Genomic DNA, 18,899 nt, shown 5'->3' with positions numbered 1-18,899 from the left:
TGCCAGGCACCATTTTGATGGTGCACCTCGCTTATGATTTGCCAACATTTATTTCATTTTAGGGCTTCATTTGAACACAGGCTGCCATTTTGTGATGCCTTATTGATATTAATGAGTAGACAGAGATCACCAACATCTAATAATTTCCTCTTGCATCTTAAACTAGGCTTGGATTCAGGTCTCCAGCAGCAAAAGGCTAGCAACTTATCAACCCCTCATGCCTCTCACCCCCCTCTTCCATGCCAGTTCAGCTGTGACTTTCATGGAAGTTTGAAAAAACTTGTTGAAGAGTGAAGTAAGGGCATTAGAAGTTGTGATGTGATGGAAAGGTTTCCAGAGCCCAAAATCAAAGATTCTTCACTACTGAATGATCTGGGAGGTGGAAGCAGACACTTTTCACAGGAAGGGATTGTATGCATGCTGGTGGGGTGGAGGTAGGTGAGATGAGATAGATGTACAGAAGCACAAACGAAAATACTAGCTGAAGTATAGGCCAAGCACAAAGAGAATTTGGAAAGTAATTAGCCAATCAGAGCAATCCATTCCCTCTGTTTTGGGTGATAATGTTTGTATCATAGGATGATCTGGATGCCATAAACAAGTAAAAACTTAAATCCTAAAGACCAGTACCTGTGTGCAGTACTTGATTCTTTCCAGAATGGTGGAGAAATTGGGCCGGTACTCTGGACTGTGCTGCCAACATTGCGTCATGATCCGGTAACTTGAGACACAAATGCATATTATGCCAATTAATAATAATTAATGATAAATCAAAACTACAAATCAATATGGATTCATTTTTCAGGTCTGTCTCTGGGCCCAGTTCTCAGGTCCAGAAGAACTGCACTCAGCACAGGACCCAAGGGGCAGAGCAAAATTGACCATGTGTCATTTTCACGTTCCCTGATCCTAGGGCCATGGGGGGAGGGGGAGGTTCAATTACTCAGTGCTGCTCTAATTTGTGCCCAGCTGTCAATAGTTCTAAGGAGATTTTCTGGCAAATGGGGAATTTCTGGAGAGCATCTGTGCCTGCTTGAGTCATGCTTTCTGTCCTCCGGCCACATACCTGATATGCTTCCTAAGGCAGGTGAGTATTCACCACATCGAGGAAATCTGCTGGTAGTTGGTGGCAAAGAGGCCTGTAAAAGACCCCAGAACTGGAGCCTGTATTTTTAATTGTATGGAAGTTTATTGGTGATGAGTTACCAGCACTAAACACTGAAGTTGTTATTTTATTCACAGAACAGGTATAACATGGAAATAGCAATATAACCTTCATCGCTTTGCCCTGCTTATGTGCCTCAATCAGGTTTTGGAAGGACCCCCTGGTATGAGGTAATTGTGTACCTGAGTCTCCCCTTCCCATTGAAGCTCTGGGCCTCTCTGCTGCCAAAATGGGTACCAATTAATGGTGTTCTCAACTTAAACTTGTGTTAGCCTCTGAGGAAAACCTAGGGTAAATAGTTGTTTTGTTTTGGGTGTAGAGGGGGTGGCAGCCATCTTTGATTAGCCAGTCTGAATGTTTACTAGCCTTTGACTTGTGTCTAAGGGTGAGGAGATACTCACACAGGCCCCGGGCAGTTCTTTGGTGGATCCATTCTTCCTCCACTAGTGACAAATTCCAGCACCTCCTGGTTGGTTTTGCAAGGATAGGGCATGTAGCCCAATGAGAAGATCTCCCACAGCAGCACGCCAAAAGACCTGCCACAGAAACCAGCCAACAGTGCCCCTTAGGCTTTGATTCGTACCCTATTGGCTTTAGAATTTGGTGTAAAAGGCCTTCAGACAACACTATCTTGGTGCAGCATCCTAAAGCTCCAGATTAATCATATGGACGGAAAATCAGTGTGACTAAAATAAGGGTTTGTCTTTATTGGAAAGATAATTTGGATGAAGTTGGGGTGTGACGTTAAAGCACAATAGCTATTTCAGAATAACTCCATGTGTAGATAAACCCTTAGAATCAATCTGGATTGTCACCCAAACCTAATTTTGTGAGGTTCCAAAATGTCAGAAGAAGTGGGCTGTAGTCCACGAAAGCTTATGCTCTAATAAATTTGTTAGTCTCTAAGGTGCCACAAGTACTCCTGTTCTTTTTGTGGATACAGACTAACACGGCTGCTACTCTGAAACCTGTCATTTTAAAGTGGTGTTTCTCTCTGCACTACCTGGCTCTTGAAGTGGAAATACCAAAGAACCATTAAGGTGGCATATCTGGCTTGACTGGCAACATAAAAGTATCAGACATTGCATGAGATTTCCACTTTCTGTAGACTCAAGGTGTTTACATAGGTGTCAAAACATTTGAGTGTTCATAATAGAAGAACAAGGGGACAGCCAGTGAAACCGAAAGGCCACACATTTAAAATTGATCATAGGGAACTCTTTTTTACACAACACATTTAACCTAGCAAACTCCCTGTCACAAGATATCATTGAGACCAAGGGTAAAATGCGGGCCCCACTGAAGTCAATATGAGTTTTGCCATTGACTTCAATCGTACCAGAATTTCACCAGCCCCTGCCTGATGGGAGCTAGGAAGAAACTTCTGCTAAAGGTAGATTATCTATAATTGCCCATTACAGGGATTGTACACCTTCCTTTGAAATATCTGGTGCTGGCCACTGACTGGTCTGCTCTGATATGACAGATAATCTATTCCTAATCTTTTGGAGGTCCGGGTATTGCTAATTAAATACACTGTCAGGGAACTGGGTCAGTATGGCATTGGAAGCAATGTGCCAGCATCGCTTTAAGAGGATACTGTGCTGATAGACACAGTTCTTGATAAACTGAACACCTTCCATTTCCAGTACGTTTTCACAAATGCTCTACTGATGGAAGTGCTTATTTAAAACAGAAAAAGTTTATCTGAAAGGCATTTATATAAATACCATTCCCTCAGCAGCTAGCTAGAGCTTCCGCTTAAGTCTACTGTCATTTTATATTTCAGTGTCTCAGCATTAAAATAATGCCAAAGCAAAGGAGTAATCCTGTGTGATTATGGAGATAGCAGCATCTAAGCAGTCTTGTCAGCTATGGATGCTGAGTGACAGATGCTGAGGGCTGACAAGTTAGAAGTGTCTGACAGTGATGTTATTGAAAATCCAGGCTCCTGCTTGTTTGGATTTTAAAACTCCTTTAATATCAGGCATTTAAACAGCCCTTCCTCTCTGCACTTTGCTGCCACATACTGCAAACGTGCAGTCCTGCAGCCGGCTTTTGCAACCTGGACATGCTGCACCATTAGTACCTTAGCATAGTGTTAGGGCATTGCAAGGCTGACAGAGATGCTGTCAACCAGCTCCTTTTTTCCACAGGCTGCAGCTCCTGGCAGTGGAAAGCCCTGTTGGAGTCAGGGGTTCAGTGGTGCAAACCTGCTGCAAGAGCTGCTCTGCTAGATGGCCCAGAACCATCTGGAGCAGTCCATAAAGTGGGCAAAGCTGGACAGAGATGAAGCAGGGCCAGCACACGTGGGAAATATACTGATTAAGCATATCTTCCAGGCAGATTCTGCCAATGGGGTCCCTGCCAGGTAAAGAGCAGCAGCAGCATCTTCCCTCAGCAGTGAAGCCTGCTCTGGGACAGCTGTCCCCTGGTCTGTAAATTGTAGCTATGCGTAGCATACCGTGAAGGGATCCTGCATACCCAAAGGAGTGTGTCTGTGTTTTTTTATGTATTCTATTTATGTTGGGCCAGATTCTTAAATTCTCACTCAGGACCCATTTAGTAAAACTCTAACTGAAGTCAAAGTGAAGATTTCTTGATATCTCCTGTAGGACTTTGGGCAACTTTGACATATTTAAAGCTTTATCAATTCTTGATGACCAACTGACGTCTCCACATGTGCATTGGACTCCCTAAACCCCTGGCTTGCAGAGATGAGTAAAAGGTAATCGTCACCAGGTATCAGTCTTGGATGTGAAGATCCCCTCTAGGAAAGCCTCTGGTGGCATCCACTTGACAGGCAGCATGGCTCTCCCTCCTTTGCGATAGTAGCTTGCCCTGGGAAGATCAAATGCAAGGAGAATTAAGGGCTTAGAATCAAATTCCATGGGGCTGAAAGGGGTCAGATGAATAACGAGTCTTTCCCACTCCACCCTAATTGGGGGCAGAATAAACCCAGACAATTCTGTGCGAGAATTAATAAGCAAGAACTTTGTAACCCTCAGAGTTGATAAGAGACTAAAATGAATTCTTTAAAGATGGTTCCTGGGCGAAACAGGGTCTTTGCACAAGTTCAAGAAGCTTGGCTTCTGGTTCAGTGATGGAAGAGGCTAACAACTGAACCAGGGCCTCCTGAAGAGCACGATGCCTTAAAGAATTCACTTATATTTGGATGGCCAGATGAATGCTTGGCTTTGTATCCTGTTTTCCCATCATTGAAACTCCACCACAGAGACTGGTTCCCGAATGATTCCCTGGCCTGGTTTTCCCGTTGCCTGCACTTTGTGTGGTCGCCTACACCGGTGCACACTGAATGGGAAGCAGGTCTCAAGTGCAGCCATTTTGAGCTGGTGTGGATTTTGCATCCACTTTGCACAGGTGCAATGACTGTCCAAGGTGCAGGGCAACAGTGCAGTGTTTATTTCAGACACCTTGCGTTTGTCGCTAGATTTTTTAAACTTAAGTGCACCGAATGCCAATGAGCTGGAATTGGTGAATGCATTTGTGCATGCTAGTCTGGACACCAGAAACATTAGTGGTGTGCCCTAAGGCCCAGCCTGGAACAAACCTACATGGAATGTCCAGATTAGTATGTGCAAATGTGTTAGCTCAGTGACTTTCAACCTCTTTTCATTTGTGGACCCCTAAACTTTTTGAATGGAGGTGGGGACCACTGGGGTGATTTTAGCTCAGCTGTCATAGGACAGCTCATATTTCTCAGACATACACGTGATCCCTCCACACTCTGGAGATATCATTTCAATTACTTTTCTCCAAGCAAACTGAACACCCGTGCCCCTTACCTGTATATATCTCGGGCCATTCCAAAATCACCAATTTTGGCTACTCGTCCTGTCCCAGTGCAGGTCAGCAGGCAGTTCCTTGCAGCTATGTCCCTTAAAAGAGAAATGGAGTTACGAATTCTAATACCTTATGAAATGGTTACCAGGATTACTGCACTTCTGACACATATTGGTCTCTCCAGGTGCCACCCCCACTTTAGGTGTCAGGCCTCATGCTTATTTAGGGTGGAAACATGCATTTCTCTCATTCTCAGGCCAGTGGCAGTCCTCTGTATCAGCAGCGATCAATGTAGCAGATCTGCCTTGGACTCAGACTATTTCCTTGGGGACATGGGTGCTGCTGCACCCCCTGGCTTGAAGTGGTTTCCATCATATACAATGTTTACAGTTTGGTTCAATGGCTCTCAGCACCCTCACTGTACAAATTGTTCCAGTACCCCTGCCTGGGAACAATCTTCTTCATGTGCAATGTGGCTCAGGTGGCACATGACCAGGATTCATCACCGATATTGGTCTGCTGGTTGGATCATTAGCTTCCCCAGCTTGGGCCGGGTACTGATGGGGAGTGCAACGTGAACTCCGATCCATGCCCACCCCTTGAGGACAATGACTGTGGTAATTCGTGACCAAGCAGCTTCCTTAAAGTAAAGTATCATTTATTTAGAACAAAAGCATTTCAGAAAAAAAAATCCTAAAATTAAAAAAACAGCCTAAACTGCAAAGCCTGCGTTTCCCTAATGCTTACCGTCCCCTGGGTCTGAACAGGCTCAATTTTGTTAGACTCCCACTGCAAAGTCTATCTGTGCCAGCCTGACTGGGTAGACAGTAGCTCACCAGTGAACCACACCATCTGCCCTGCCGAGAGGCTTTTCCTTTGATCCTTAATTCCCAGCCTGGCAAACAGTGTTTACAGTATGTTGGAGACAAGATACAGGTTCTCTGATGCTAATAGCTGAAACCCATTGTCTTTCTAGTGTGTACCTAGATGGTCTTCCCTGTTTGCTCTTCCCACAGACTTTATTAAGTTAAATCAATATATTCACACAAGAAATTCTTATAACACCAGTGTAAGTTACATAGTCTCTCTCAGTAACTAGGTTGCATATCAATATTCTTAGATTCTTACATCACAGCTTATAGTACTCATAACAGGATTACATATCCGTTCCATTCCTGTTACACCTTACATATTTAGGTTTAAAAAAAAAATATTATAGGAGCCGATCTGGTGAGCCTTACATGAGTAACCCTTACTCCCACATGTGACCACGCTGAAAATTAATCCCTAATAGGATTAGGCCTTTATTTATTAAAAATGATTGCTATGTTGTTATAATTCTTATTAATGATAATTACTACATAGCACCTAAATGGAGTTTTTTCATCCAAAAATCTCAAAGCATTTTACAAGGGTAAGCACAATCTCCATTATATAAAGTGGGAAACTGAATCAGAACTCACACGGAGAGTCAGTATTAGTCAGGCCAGAACCCAGTTCTGCTTTAACCATTTGCTAACATGGCCTCCTTTCCTCTTTGATTTTTTTTAAAGAAAGACCTGTGACTTCTTCACTTTCTCCATAACTCTCAGTGGTGTCTCGTTTAATGCAAAATGCCATTTGACTGGTATTTCCCAGAAAGATCTTTATATTTTCTTGGAGCTGGATCTAGCAAATCATAACTCCTGCACTTAGGTTTATACCTGTCCTTAGTCCTATTTAAATTAACAACGTTGCATCTGAGAGTAACTTTGCAAGACTGGGCCTTTAATTTGTGACACAGGAAGGAGATAAATGCATGAGCGAGGCTGGAGCGTTTGTGTTCGTTTTAAAGTACCATTGTGCTCTAAAAAGCACCTTGTTAAAAATAATGATGCGGGGGGGAGGGGTGTGTCTGTGTTTAATTGTGTCTTGGTGATGGCCAGAAAAATGTGCGTACTTTGCAAGTAAAATATTTCTTCTCACCGCCAGCCTTGAAAACTCCGCCTGCATCTGAAAAACAAGCTGGGGTTTTCCTTTTTACCTCATCACCACAGTAACAAAATTGTTCCAGGACAAATTATAACCTCAATGACACTTGTGCAGTCCCCCTATCTTCAGTGGGTTTAGATAGGTGCAACAGATTGAAGCTTAGTACACAATTCTTTTATTGATGCTGTACACAAAGGAATAGGATCCATACTGTTCCCTCGTACATGTTCTGGCTCTGCAGTGGTGAGAACAGTCAAGCTTAATTTAGTCAGTAAAATCAGCAGATAAGACTCTGACTACACACAGGGGCAGATCTGCTGAGTGGGAAGGTGTCTTTTATATAGTCACTTTTCTGAGCAGAAGGGCACTTTAAGGCAAGTTCTGTTATTTGCCTGAAAAATGTGTGTGTGTGTGTGTGTGTGTGTGTGTGTGTGTGTGTGTGTGTGTATGTGTGTGTAGCAGAAATCAAGCAGAAATAACTAACAGGGAAAATTCTGTATTACCTGAGAATTTTCATTCTAGAACCTTCTGTGTCAGATGGTCTTCACAGTGGGGTGTTCTCCAATTCCAGGGTGACTGGAGGCAGACCAAATTTTGGCTCTGAGGCTGGAATTACGATGGCCCCTCCGAAAGAACTCTCCAGAAAGACAGCACCCAAAACTGAAAAATACTAACTGTATAAAAGTACTATTCAACTCAAACTCTTTGCAGCAGAGCCTTGACATAAAATGTAAGGATTTCCCGGAGGAACACCTCTTCCCATTCAAACTACTTAACAAGCAAGCAACAGCCAGAATAAAACCCTAGATATAATGCAGTCCTCCAAGGGGAGGTCAGACTGTCTGACATGGAGGGTCCTAGAATGAAAATTCAGTGGTAAGACAGAATTTCCCTTTTCTCAGTCCCCTTTGTGTCAGACAGCCTTCACAGTGGGCTGTAGAAAGACGTAAATCATCCCTAGGGCAGGAGGAAGGGAGGATTAATATTTACCCATGTAGAATTGAAAATGAACTTAGGGGGGCTCCCTGCTCCAAAACACTCCTCTACCAAATGCTGCATCAGCACAGGTGGGGATGTCAAGTCTAGAGTGTTTGAGAAAAGGTGGCTGGAAGACCCTGTAGTAGCCTTTCAGCCCTTCTCATAAGATATATGTGATTTCTCTGCCCACAGAATCGCTGCTCTTTTCACAGTGTGCATAGTAATGAGAGGAGCTGTGCCTGAGGCTTTGAATGCCTTTGTTATAGAAATCTTTATTCCTCTGTTGGCTCTATTCATATCTAACTTATGCATTTCTACATTCTTAGAGTGCTTGGTTTCATTCAAAAAGGCAACAATATCATTTCCTATTGCATGAGACTGTGGTGACCTTGAAGATGGAGACCTGGGGAGTCCACAGAACTGCCATGTTTGGAAGTATAACTGAGAGCATACCAACCTCTGCAGACCCTTGGACAAGGAGGTGGTGAGTAGACAAGACAGTTTCAGTGAGAAGAGGAAGACAGCTACCAACTGTGATGCTGACAAGTAGTTTTATGTGGACTTGTAGATCCTACACACAGATCCAGATTATGACAGGATGTGTGTATTGCTAGAGGACTGATAAGAGGAGTGGTCCTCAGGAATCTGTTGTGTGACAGTGATGGGAGATTCTCATGAATTTCTTACAGTGCAATATGCCTGACTCTGCTGGCCGGCCTTTCCAAAAAGTGTTGCCTGGAGCCCCATGGTCAAACCATCTGGTAAAAACATTATACTGTCTTTTGCTTCAGCTGACTTTGCCCTGATGTGTGTCCTTTGTAACACCAACATCTAAACCTCAAGTTACCCACAGACATCTTCTGTGAATGTCCTCTCAGATGTGAGGAGGGTGTTTATCAGCTTCTCAGCATGAGTGATTATAGATCTTTCCTCTCAGCTTCCCAGCTGATGAGCTAGGCAGGTCTGGATATTGGTTCAGGATAGGTGCTCTTGAGCTATGTTTTGTGTATTAGTTGGGAGTCTGAGAGAAGGTTTGAACTATATCTGAATCAGGTCTGAGAACCAAGACCTGCGGGTTTATGAGAAGAAGTTTACAATCATTGTGGCCTGTTCCTTCACAATCTTCACTATCTTTACTTTCAGTGGCTGAGGGAGGAAAGGTATAAAGTAGGCCTTTTAGCCCACTGCTGAGATAAGAGGTGTGACTTTACACCCCATATTCTTCATGGAAATATAGTTATGATACAAATGTGGTATAACTAAGATATACTTTATGCAAGATAGCTCATGTAAGGTACCATTGGAAAGGTTGTGATTTACTGAATGTGTTTATCCAATTTGTATGCATGTATCATTTTTATATCTGAAGCTGGGAATATTGACCATGTCTCTGTATTTCAAATGTGCTATGGTGGATGAGGCCAAACAATGTTAGTGGCTTATTGAAGAAATTCACACAAGCACAAGGATCACCCCTGGAACTGTGTGCAATAGCAACCTCTCAGAGATAGATCTACACAATGGGAACTGTTTGACCCAGGTCACGGCAAAAAAGCTTTCCAGCAAGTGGGGGGAAGATATAAAAGAGAGACAATGACAACAGGAGGGTCCTCACTCTCCCTACAACAACACCACTGAAAACACCTGAGGAACAAAGACTGAACTGGGAGAAGTGATGGTCCCAGGCTAAGATCTTTAGCCTGTGTATGAAAACCTGGGAAAGCCAAGACAACCTGTTTATCACTCAGGGTGAGAATTTGCTAATTTGTATCCTACCTATCTAGTGTGTCAAAGTTAGTTTGCGCGCTTTGTTTCATTTGCTTAGTAATCTGTTTGCTATCCCTTGACCCACTTAAAATCTGCCTTTTATAGTTAATAAAATTTGTTTTGTTTATTATTCAACCCAGTTTATGCAATTTCTAGCTGGGGGGCAAGAAGTCCCCCCAGCTAGAAATTGAGGAAGAGGGAGAATTTTATGAGCTTGAGCTGTACAGATATTTCTATACAATGCAAAACAGTAGTATTCTGGGTTTAGAATCATAGAAGTTTAGGATTGGAAGAGACCTCGGGAGGTCATATAGTCCAACCTCCTGGTCAAAGCAGGACCAACACCAACTAAATCATCCCAGCCAGGGCTTTGTCAAGACGGGTCTTAAAAACCTCTAAGGATGGAGATTCCACCACCTCCCTAGGTAACCCATTCCAGTTTGTCTCCCAAAAGGGGTGGGCATGTGAGTGCCGGGGAGCCCTCTCACACAGAGCTGACTTCAGGCTGTGTCTGCAGCGGGCTGTGGCCCTAGCTGTGTGTGTGTGTGCTGCAAGAGGCTGGAGAGCCTAATTCAGCAAAGCAGGGAGGAGCCCAGGCTGATGGGGCAGGGGAGGCTCAGTTGAACCCCAGCACATCAGGTCGCATCCCAGAAGGGGGGTCTAACCCGTCACAAGAGGACCAACAGCCTCTGCTTTCAAGTGTCTCCTCCTCTCCTCTTTTGGTTCTCCAACTGGATTTGGATGCAAAGAAGTTCATCAATAGGCTTCCAACCTGGCCAGAGATACACCGAAAAGCTAGCTGATCTAGGCTGCATTCCCTTAGTTCTAAGTGTGTCTTGCTGAGCCAGTTGACCCTGACTCTCCTTCTTGGTATAGAACCTTAAAGAACAGAGTGAGAGCATCTGTCCAGAACATGAACAAGGCTACCTCTCTAAGCAGTGCTGAAGGTTTTCTGCCTTTTTAGCAATTATATACACACTTTTTAAAAAAAAAGAATAATCTGTTAGAAAAGGAGTGATCTTGATGTGCATAACATGAAGCAGGTTGTACCCCATGTTTCCTACTTGGTCTACGTACCCCCCAACTCCGAAAGTCATATAGGAGTCCAGATATGTTCCACCCTTCATGGTGTCCGGAATCTGTAGTTAAGACCAGCTTCCCTGGAAACTATGATCAGAGAGCTGTTAAATAATATTAACAATAAATTCACCAAATGATGCTAGTACTGGATCTGGACCAAGATCTTCATATACTTATTTGCTGCAATTGCTGTCTGGAAATGAAGCAAGAATAGGACTGGTTATCCACATGAGACCAAGTAGCACAGGAGCTGAGTCAGAGATTTTATCTTAGGAGACGTGTGCTAATGTTTGGCAAATCAGACAATATATTCTTCTGAAATAAAAATAGTCTTGGATGATAACTTAGATGCTGGAATTTTGTGAGAGCTGTAACTGGCCCTTCCACTTGTTCGCACAAAGCCATGTTTCTGAAGGCTTTTAGCTGTGTCTTCTGGGCCCTGTATAATCTGATGAGAATGTTGGCCAGACCAGAGTAGACATGTAGCTTGAAGGGACGGATGATATGGAATTTGTGAATACCCAGGTAGAATCTGAGTCCAAATGGAAGTACTCTATATTGTTAATGCATCTTCTTGTAGCAGAAGCTACAGTATCCCCTGGGTGACTCTCCCTGATCATATCTTCAATAAATCTCCATGAAATTTATTTTCATGTTCTGAAGTTTTGGGAAATAATGCTGTAATGATGAATTTCAATATTTCTGCCTGGAATATTGATCTCCTTATGGACTTGCTGAAAGACCTGAAATCTAAAATGGGCTGCATGCCATTGTTTCTGTGTACCACAAAGAATCTTGTGTCCCTTCCAAAATATCTCTCCCGCCACTGAACTGGTTCTATCATTTCAGTGCGTAAGAGATGGACTATTGTGCCCTTCATGTTTGGGGTTGGATGGTTTTCCAGAGAATCCCAGCCTGATTCTTCCAACTCTTAGGATAGATAGCAATGACCTCTTCCTGCTGTATAATCTCTATGCTAGAACTTGGAGGGGCAATGGCTTCAAAGGGAACACTGGCTGAGATAAGGGAGCTTGAATAGCCTCCCACTGGAAGGAGGGAGGGATTAGTCCCTGGCATACAGCCTCAGTGATGCCTTTGTCTCTGTGCTCCCTAAAGAGTGCATCAACAAAATATTGGGAAGGACACCAGATGTTATCTCACAGCTCCAGTTTCTTCAATTGGAGTCATACTTGCCCCCAGGACCTGTCTTTGGAAATTTTTAATGTACAGCAAATCAGAGTCAGGTGAAGCATCAGGCCTGAAAAAGCTACATGGGAAATGTAGTTTAAATTGATTTAAGGAGGTCTTGGGGTGTATGTGTGTGTGGGCACATGGGCATCCCAGGAGTGTGTAGACCTGCGCAATAAGAGGCTGCAGCCAATACTCCCCAGGCTGCGGCTGCTGTATCCAATTTTAGTCTGAGTGAAGATCATATTGTCCTGTCTATAGGTTCTGTCTCCCTCGGTTGGTATGACTATACACTTCACTATAGAGGCCACAGCAGCCTTAAGCTTAGGCAGAGTAAGGAAGACTTTTTTTGTTCTTAGGTATAAGTAGGTCTTGCTAAGGAATTCCCAGTCCAACTTCATCACAACCTCAAAGCAGGTGAGGAAGGATTACACAGTTCTTCAGCTTTGCCTGTTTCTTTGGTTTTAGTGTTTTATTTTCTAAAAACATAAGCATTTGTGAAGCTAGAGCCCCCATTCATGCTTAACTCTGCAAAGCTTAGTTGAGAGTCTGAGGTATCTCATTCAAAGCCTCAGCCTTAGCAATTTCCTCCTTTCCTTTAGAGTGGGAATCTCTCCTGAGAGGTTTTAAGACTTTGCACTGCCCCTTGAAGAGCTGGTTGTGACCAATATCCTTCACCAGTCCCTGGGCCAAACACCTGAGAGCAGGGATCCTGTGCAGGGGTCAGTGCATTACCAAGCATCCTGGAAGGACAGTCTGCAGCATGAATCCTGCATGCCTCCCTAAGGAAAGCAGCAGCCACTTCATGACATCCCATGGGACACCTAGAGGCTGGTCGATCTCTCGGAGAGCAGGATCTGAATTTCTTCACCCGCGCACTCCCTGCTGTTGTGTCTGGGCTAAGTGGGGACCAATCGCACCTAATGAAGAGTGAGCTGGAGCCACTGGAGACAAATTGCCCATTGGTATCTGAGAATTCACAGGAGTTGGAATGTTTCATGGCTTGCTTTGAAAGCTATGGGAATAGGGATCCCATGTCTAGGGGAGGGGAGAAGGTTTGAAGAAAAAAACCTTGCCCCATACTCCATGACACTGGTTCTGGCCTGGTCTCAGTGGAGAGAATTTCCATGTGACCTGCTCAATGATCTCAGTCTGGACCTTGCCCTCATGCTAGCTGGGAGCTAGGTTCCTGCAGGCTGCTCGACTGCCTGCCTGCCTTTACTGAGGGCAGAAAGCCAAAAGAATTTGAGTTTAGCAGCTTTGAGGAGAACATCCTTGAGGGCAATGAAGAAATCAAGATACAGAGAAAAATCTTTCACAAATCTTATGCCAGGTCCGCTCCAGAGGGAGTCCTGGATTCTACCATATGCGCCACTTGGAAGCAAAGCAGGCTGAAGAGTTCTCCCTGAGGACAAGTCTGAAACCAGGGCTCAGAGCAAAGATCTGAGTCATCACAGAGACGGTGAACACCCCACTGTGGAGACTTTCTGATGAGGAAGAGACTGAAAAACAGTTTGTAAGACAGCTATGAAACTCCTCAGCCTCTCGCATGTAATTCAGCTTCTGATGAGCACTTCCTTTGTCTCACTGTATGGACTATGTTGAGTAAGGGATGTCACATACCTGTGTCAGCCCAGGAGGAGCTGCAGAAAGGAAGTGTGACTCAGGATACGCCTCTGAGTTAGAATCCTTCTGCAGCTCCTGCTTTGTGCAGGAGGTAGAATATGCTGTGTTGGATGATTACCAGCATCGCATTCACAGCCCTTCACAACTAGCCACTCTACTGCCTAGTATGGGGTGTGTATGAGAGAGGGCAGCACTGTCCTGGATCCACCCACTCCCTGCCTGCTTGGGCTCACAGACCCAGTGCTCCCTTCCCAGACAGCTGTGCAAGGGGTTAGGGTTGGGGCTTTACATCCCTTCACTCCCCCACACAATCACAATCTTGCCCTGTGTCAGTAAGCTGGCAAGCCAGCCCTGTCCTGAGTTGTTAACGTCCTTTTTAGAAATGTTTACATTGAGAAGATACTATTAGAATTTCCATATGTTGTATTGTGCTTAAGTAAATAATAATCCCTTTATAGCAACATTCATCTGAGGATTTTAAAGTGCTTTGTATTTGTTAACCTTTATAAGAGCCCTTATTACATTCAGTTTACAGAGGGGGAAACTGAGGCACGGCGAAGTGACTTGACTGAGGCCACATGTTGAATCAGTGGCAGAACTGGCAACAGAACCCCACCATCCTCTCTCCTCCACTGCCCTAACCACAAGCGCATATTCCCGCCTATAATGCTAAGCATGAGGAAAGCAAACATCAGCCTCACCGTTCCCTGCTCAGATTGTTGCCTGCCTTGTTTCCCCCTTTTCTTCCGGTCTCTCCCACTCTTGCCTGGCGGTGTAGCGGTTAAGCCTGTTTGCTCTGCAGAAGGGGATGTGTGTGTGCATGTGTGCTTCTACCTGGGTGTGGATACTCTGCTCTGCCTCTGTGAAGCCTCCCCTTCCTGGCATACCTGTTACTGCACCCTGTTACTGTGTAGCACACACACCCTGGGCATATCTATGCTGGAGATGTAATTTTTAGCTCAGGCAGATTAGCTCAATCAAAGCTAGCATGAGTATGAGTGCTGAAAAGAGCAGTGTAGCTCTGGCTGCATGAGCAGTGGGACAGGCTAGCTACCCTGAGTACAATCCCATCTGAAACCTACTCCCTCCTTCTGGGTGTGGGTCTCTGCTCCTTCCACTGACATGATCTGGGCACCTGATGGCCTTTAGAGCTGTGGCGGTGACAGGTGAATTCAGCAAGGTGCTATGACTGGGAATTCCATGAATTGAAACCAGCTCTCAGTTGAAACTGAGAGATGCTGCCAGTCAACTGGGAATTTTTAGAAGCTACTCGTAGCAACTGTTAGCTCTTCTCTAGCACTTCATCCACAGATTGTAGGGCGGCAAATCTCATGATCCTGATTTTACAGATGAGGAAATTGAGGCACAAAGAGGTGAACTGACCTGCAGTGAAACTATGGCAGCGTGGGCGGCAGCATGGGTTAGCTGCTTGAGTGCATACCCTGGGGCCCGGGTTGGTTTGCACAGTTTGTGCTGCCACCCAGGCTGTTGTGGCTTCATTGCTCTTGCTATCTGAGCTAGCTAGATCAAAGCTAGCTTGGGTATGTCTACATGTGCCTCAGTCTCACCTGTGATTGCAGTGCAGACATACCCTTCCTCCCTGTTCAGCATCCTACCCACTGGGCCATTGAGCACAAGTCCTGCTTTGCTTTACTCTGAATCTCCCTGCTTCCCTAGCCAATGGATCTAACATCAAAGGTTATTGTGTGCTGCTGCTACTCTAAAACAATCAACAAGCCAATTACAGTGAGGTCAGAAGGAAGAGAAATAAGCTACTCCTTATTCTCATGCACATTTGGGTAGGTAATGCTACCATCTAGTGGAAAGCAGGAAGAACCTCAAGTGTGTATGCGATACAGATATCCAGTAGATGAACTGCTGGAAGTATAATCCCTCTGATGCTGGAAGTATATACAGCCAAGGGGGAGATTTTTAGAAGTACTAAGGGCAGCAAAGAGCCTAATTCCCATTGAAAGTCAATGGGATTTGGGCACCTAACTCCCATTTTTGCCTCTGAAAATCTTTATTCATAATATTTGCTTTATCTCTGTATGCAAAACAGCGGAGTTCACACCATTTTGTCATGTTATAACATGGAAACCTCTCTAATGTTTGCTATTAAAGTGTCGTCATTAGTTGTGCTGTGTTCAGAGATTAGCTAACGCCCGCAGACTTTCCTAGTCATTAGTTAGAGTATTGATTGACAGTTTACTTAGGCAGTCACTTGTGAAGACACTGCAATAGGTTATCTTAATGGTTACCTAGGGCTATACAAGGAGACCTGCCTGCTTTTGGCTTCAGACCAAGCGCTAACTTCAGACCACTTTTCAAGTCAAATAGGTCCAATCTCAACCTGCTTATGATTTTTGCTTCAGAAACATGGGAAATTCCTGTATCCACATGTTTTTTGCAGTGAAACCTGTCGAAACCCTATGGGTTCAATTGAGCTTCTCCTTGAGATCTTACTCAGTCTATCTTGGGGAACGTAAAACCACATGGATCCAAACTGAAAAACATGTCTGCATATTCCCTTGCAAAGGGAAAACCATAGGTTTTGTACAAGCCCAGTGGAGTTCAAGCAACCTTCACACTGGTCTGGACTGCCCCATCTCACCTGTGGATGAAGTGGTTCTCCTCCAGATATTTGCAGCCACAAGCAATGTCCCTGGCTATGTTCAGCAGGTCCTGCATTATCAGAGTGGATGGCTGATTCTGGATAAGAGACAGATGCACCCAGGTGAGAAGAGGGGAAAAGTGGTGGGATGGGGGAGAGAGTATAGGAAAAATAGAATAGTTGGAGAGAGAGGAAGGAGAGAGAGAGATACAGAAGAGTGAGGGGAGGAAATGAAGAGGAAGGGAGGTGGGTCAAAGGAGAGAAGAGATTTCTATTTAAGGTTAAAGTTTGCCAGACACAGGAAGTGAGTTTATTAGATTCCCCCTGAGAGAGAGAGAGAGTGTGTGTGTGTGTGTGTGTTTTGGCCCAGTCCAAATAAAATGGCCAACACGTCTATCAAAGTTGTGAAGCGAGAACTGCCCCCTGTAGTGAGCAGTGTGAAAATAAGCACAAAGGAGCTTTAAAAATTGGGAGGAGGGAGAAGTGGGCTGCTAAATTTATTATGCTCTAATAAATTTGTTAGTCTCTAAGGTGCCACAAGTACTCCTGTTCTTCTTTTTGCGGATACAGACTAACACGGCTGTTACTCTGAAACCTGCTAAAGAATGACTCTGGGGATAGTAACGGGTCACACAGCAAAAATTAGTGAGGTTAACAGGGTGTCACTCATCACCACCAGAGCACCTTCTTCTGGCCACATCTGGGGATTAGCTCTCCCAGACCAATGTCCCTCCTGTGGTTGCTCACTCCATCACTCTCCCTGTCTCACTTGCATGGGACTCGGCTGCTCCCACTTCATGGCTTGGCCCTCCGGCCAGGTCACCTGTAGTCCTCCCTTTCCAGGACATCAAAGTTTCTTGGGACCCACTGTCCCAGGCAGTCCTTCCTCTCACTACGCCTTAACAGCACCACTGCCCAGTGGCTGGTAGGGAAACCCAGGCCCCCCTACACTGGGTTCCAGCCTAGGGACCCTACAACAAACAGTCAAGGGCTGCACAGTCCTGAACCTTACTGCTGTATCCCTGGGCTACTTCCTACCTTGCCCACCTAACTAGGGTGACCAGCTGTCACGATTTTATAGGGACAGTCCTGATTTTGGGGTCTTTTTCTTATATAGGCTCCTATTACCCCCCACCTCCTGTCCCGATTTTTCACATTTGCTGTCTGGTCACCCTACTCCTAACACTGACTGAAATCCCCCTTCTTTCAGCTACTGGGCTTTATACAGGCCCCTCCCATTCCTCTCCAGCTGAGCCTCATCTCTAATTAGTTCTTGTTCCTTGGCTGCTACTCCTAGATATAACCTAGGTGGTTAATAGGCCCACCTGGCCACCTTAGGCCTTGTGTGGGGTAGATATCCCATCACAGTGGGACTCACTGAGAAGAGCACAGCTTAACTCCCATAGTGCTGGGAGTGTGGATTTCTCTGGGCTAAAAAAAAATCTGCATTGGGTCTACAGTGTATTCAGCAAAACGTTGCGTGATTGCTTAGACAGACCCAAGGTGTTTCCATCAGTCTGTGCACTAGAGAGCCAGGGAGAGCTACAGCATCTGTGTGTACAGCATCCTACATAAAGAATCCCCTTTGTGTTTATTATTCCTGAGTCCTACCTCTCTCCCATCACAAGGGATGTTACAGGGCTGGAGGTCATTAGGGTTTGGTGCTGGCACAGAGTACTGCAGTCACTCGTCTTTGCTCTCTCACATGCGCTCACTCTCTCTCGTTCCATTCAAAATCCTGGATGGATGTGTTTTTAAAAAAAAACAACCTCACTAATTTTTGCTGTGTGACCCATTAGCATCCCCAGAGTCATTCTTTAGAAGCTGACTTCTCCCTTCTCCCACTTTTTAAAGCTCCTTTGTGCTTATTCTTATACTGCTCGCCACAGTGGGCAGTTCTCACTTCACACCTTCGATAGAAGTGTTGGCCATTTTATTTAGACTGGGCCAAAACTCCCCCTTCCCCACCCCGCCACTCACCTGTGCCACCCACTTATTCTCTAGCAATCATTTCTTCCACTGCAGGGAAAGTTCCTTGATGTGTCTCCAGGAAAGTTGTTATGACAAGTGCTTTTCCAGTGCTCTGGGGCAAGGTGGGGAGAAATTACTACCAAGCTCAGTGAAGCTCCTGGAAATGTCAAGTCAAATTGCTCTTTTTTCTCCTGTTGTTTCTGGATGCTGTTATCTTGTTCATTTCACAGCCTGGAACCATGTAATTAGTACTCCGGCTGTTGGAAGCTGGTGTTTAATCAGTTAGATGGGTCGTGTCTTTATTGTACAGAATGCTTGGACATTTGCCATTGAAGGTTAGAGTTATAAACAAGTACCTTATAAAGGTGAAAGTGAAGGAGTAAATAAGACAGACAGGCAGGCAGAGATCAGCATGTTTTGGGATACCTTTGTCAGGAGGCCAATGGAGTTTCATTTTTACTGTGGCCATCTACCCATGGCAAGATCGAGAACTGACTAAATTTTTTAGGCATACTTCTTTGAATTTGGAAGTGCTGTTTTGGTTCAACTAAATTCTTGCCCCTTTTTATTTGTTGCAAACAAACATTCTTGCTAACAGGTTTGTTTTCACACAAATGTTTAGGGAATGACTGTTCTTCACACTACTACTCGTATTCGCTGTGTGCAAATGAGAACATTCGCTCTTCGCTGTTGTTTAATCACTATTCATTGTTCCATAGGCCTTGTCTCCTCACA

At 44.7% G+C, this 18,899-nt stretch overlaps 1 protein-coding gene across 2 annotated transcripts in view; it reads right to left on the bottom strand.

The window, feature by feature from the left end:
• Window positions 1-18,899, bottom strand: part of LTK (leukocyte receptor tyrosine kinase) — a 151,217-nt gene that overhangs the window by 7,125 nt on the left and 125,193 nt on the right. For both annotated transcript variants that reach the window (XM_054025414.1, XM_054025415.1), the window contains exons 24-28: window positions 16,194-16,291; window positions 4,972-5,064; window positions 3,905-4,006; window positions 1,567-1,701; window positions 631-721 (exon numbers count right to left, since the gene is read on the bottom strand). In XM_054025414.1, the coding sequence (XP_053881389.1) occupies window positions 631-721; window positions 1,567-1,701; window positions 3,905-4,006; window positions 4,972-5,064; window positions 16,194-16,291 (519 nt within the window). The remainder of the gene's footprint in view (window positions 1-630; window positions 722-1,566; window positions 1,702-3,904; window positions 4,007-4,971; window positions 5,065-16,193; window positions 16,292-18,899) is intronic.

The sequence above is a fragment of the Malaclemys terrapin genome, chromosome 4, assembly GCF_027887155.1.
Source record: "Malaclemys terrapin pileata isolate rMalTer1 chromosome 4, rMalTer1.hap1, whole genome shotgun sequence".
NCBI lineage: Eukaryota > Metazoa > Chordata > Testudines > Emydidae > Malaclemys > Malaclemys terrapin.
This window is presented reverse-complemented; position numbering and strand designations above follow the sequence as displayed.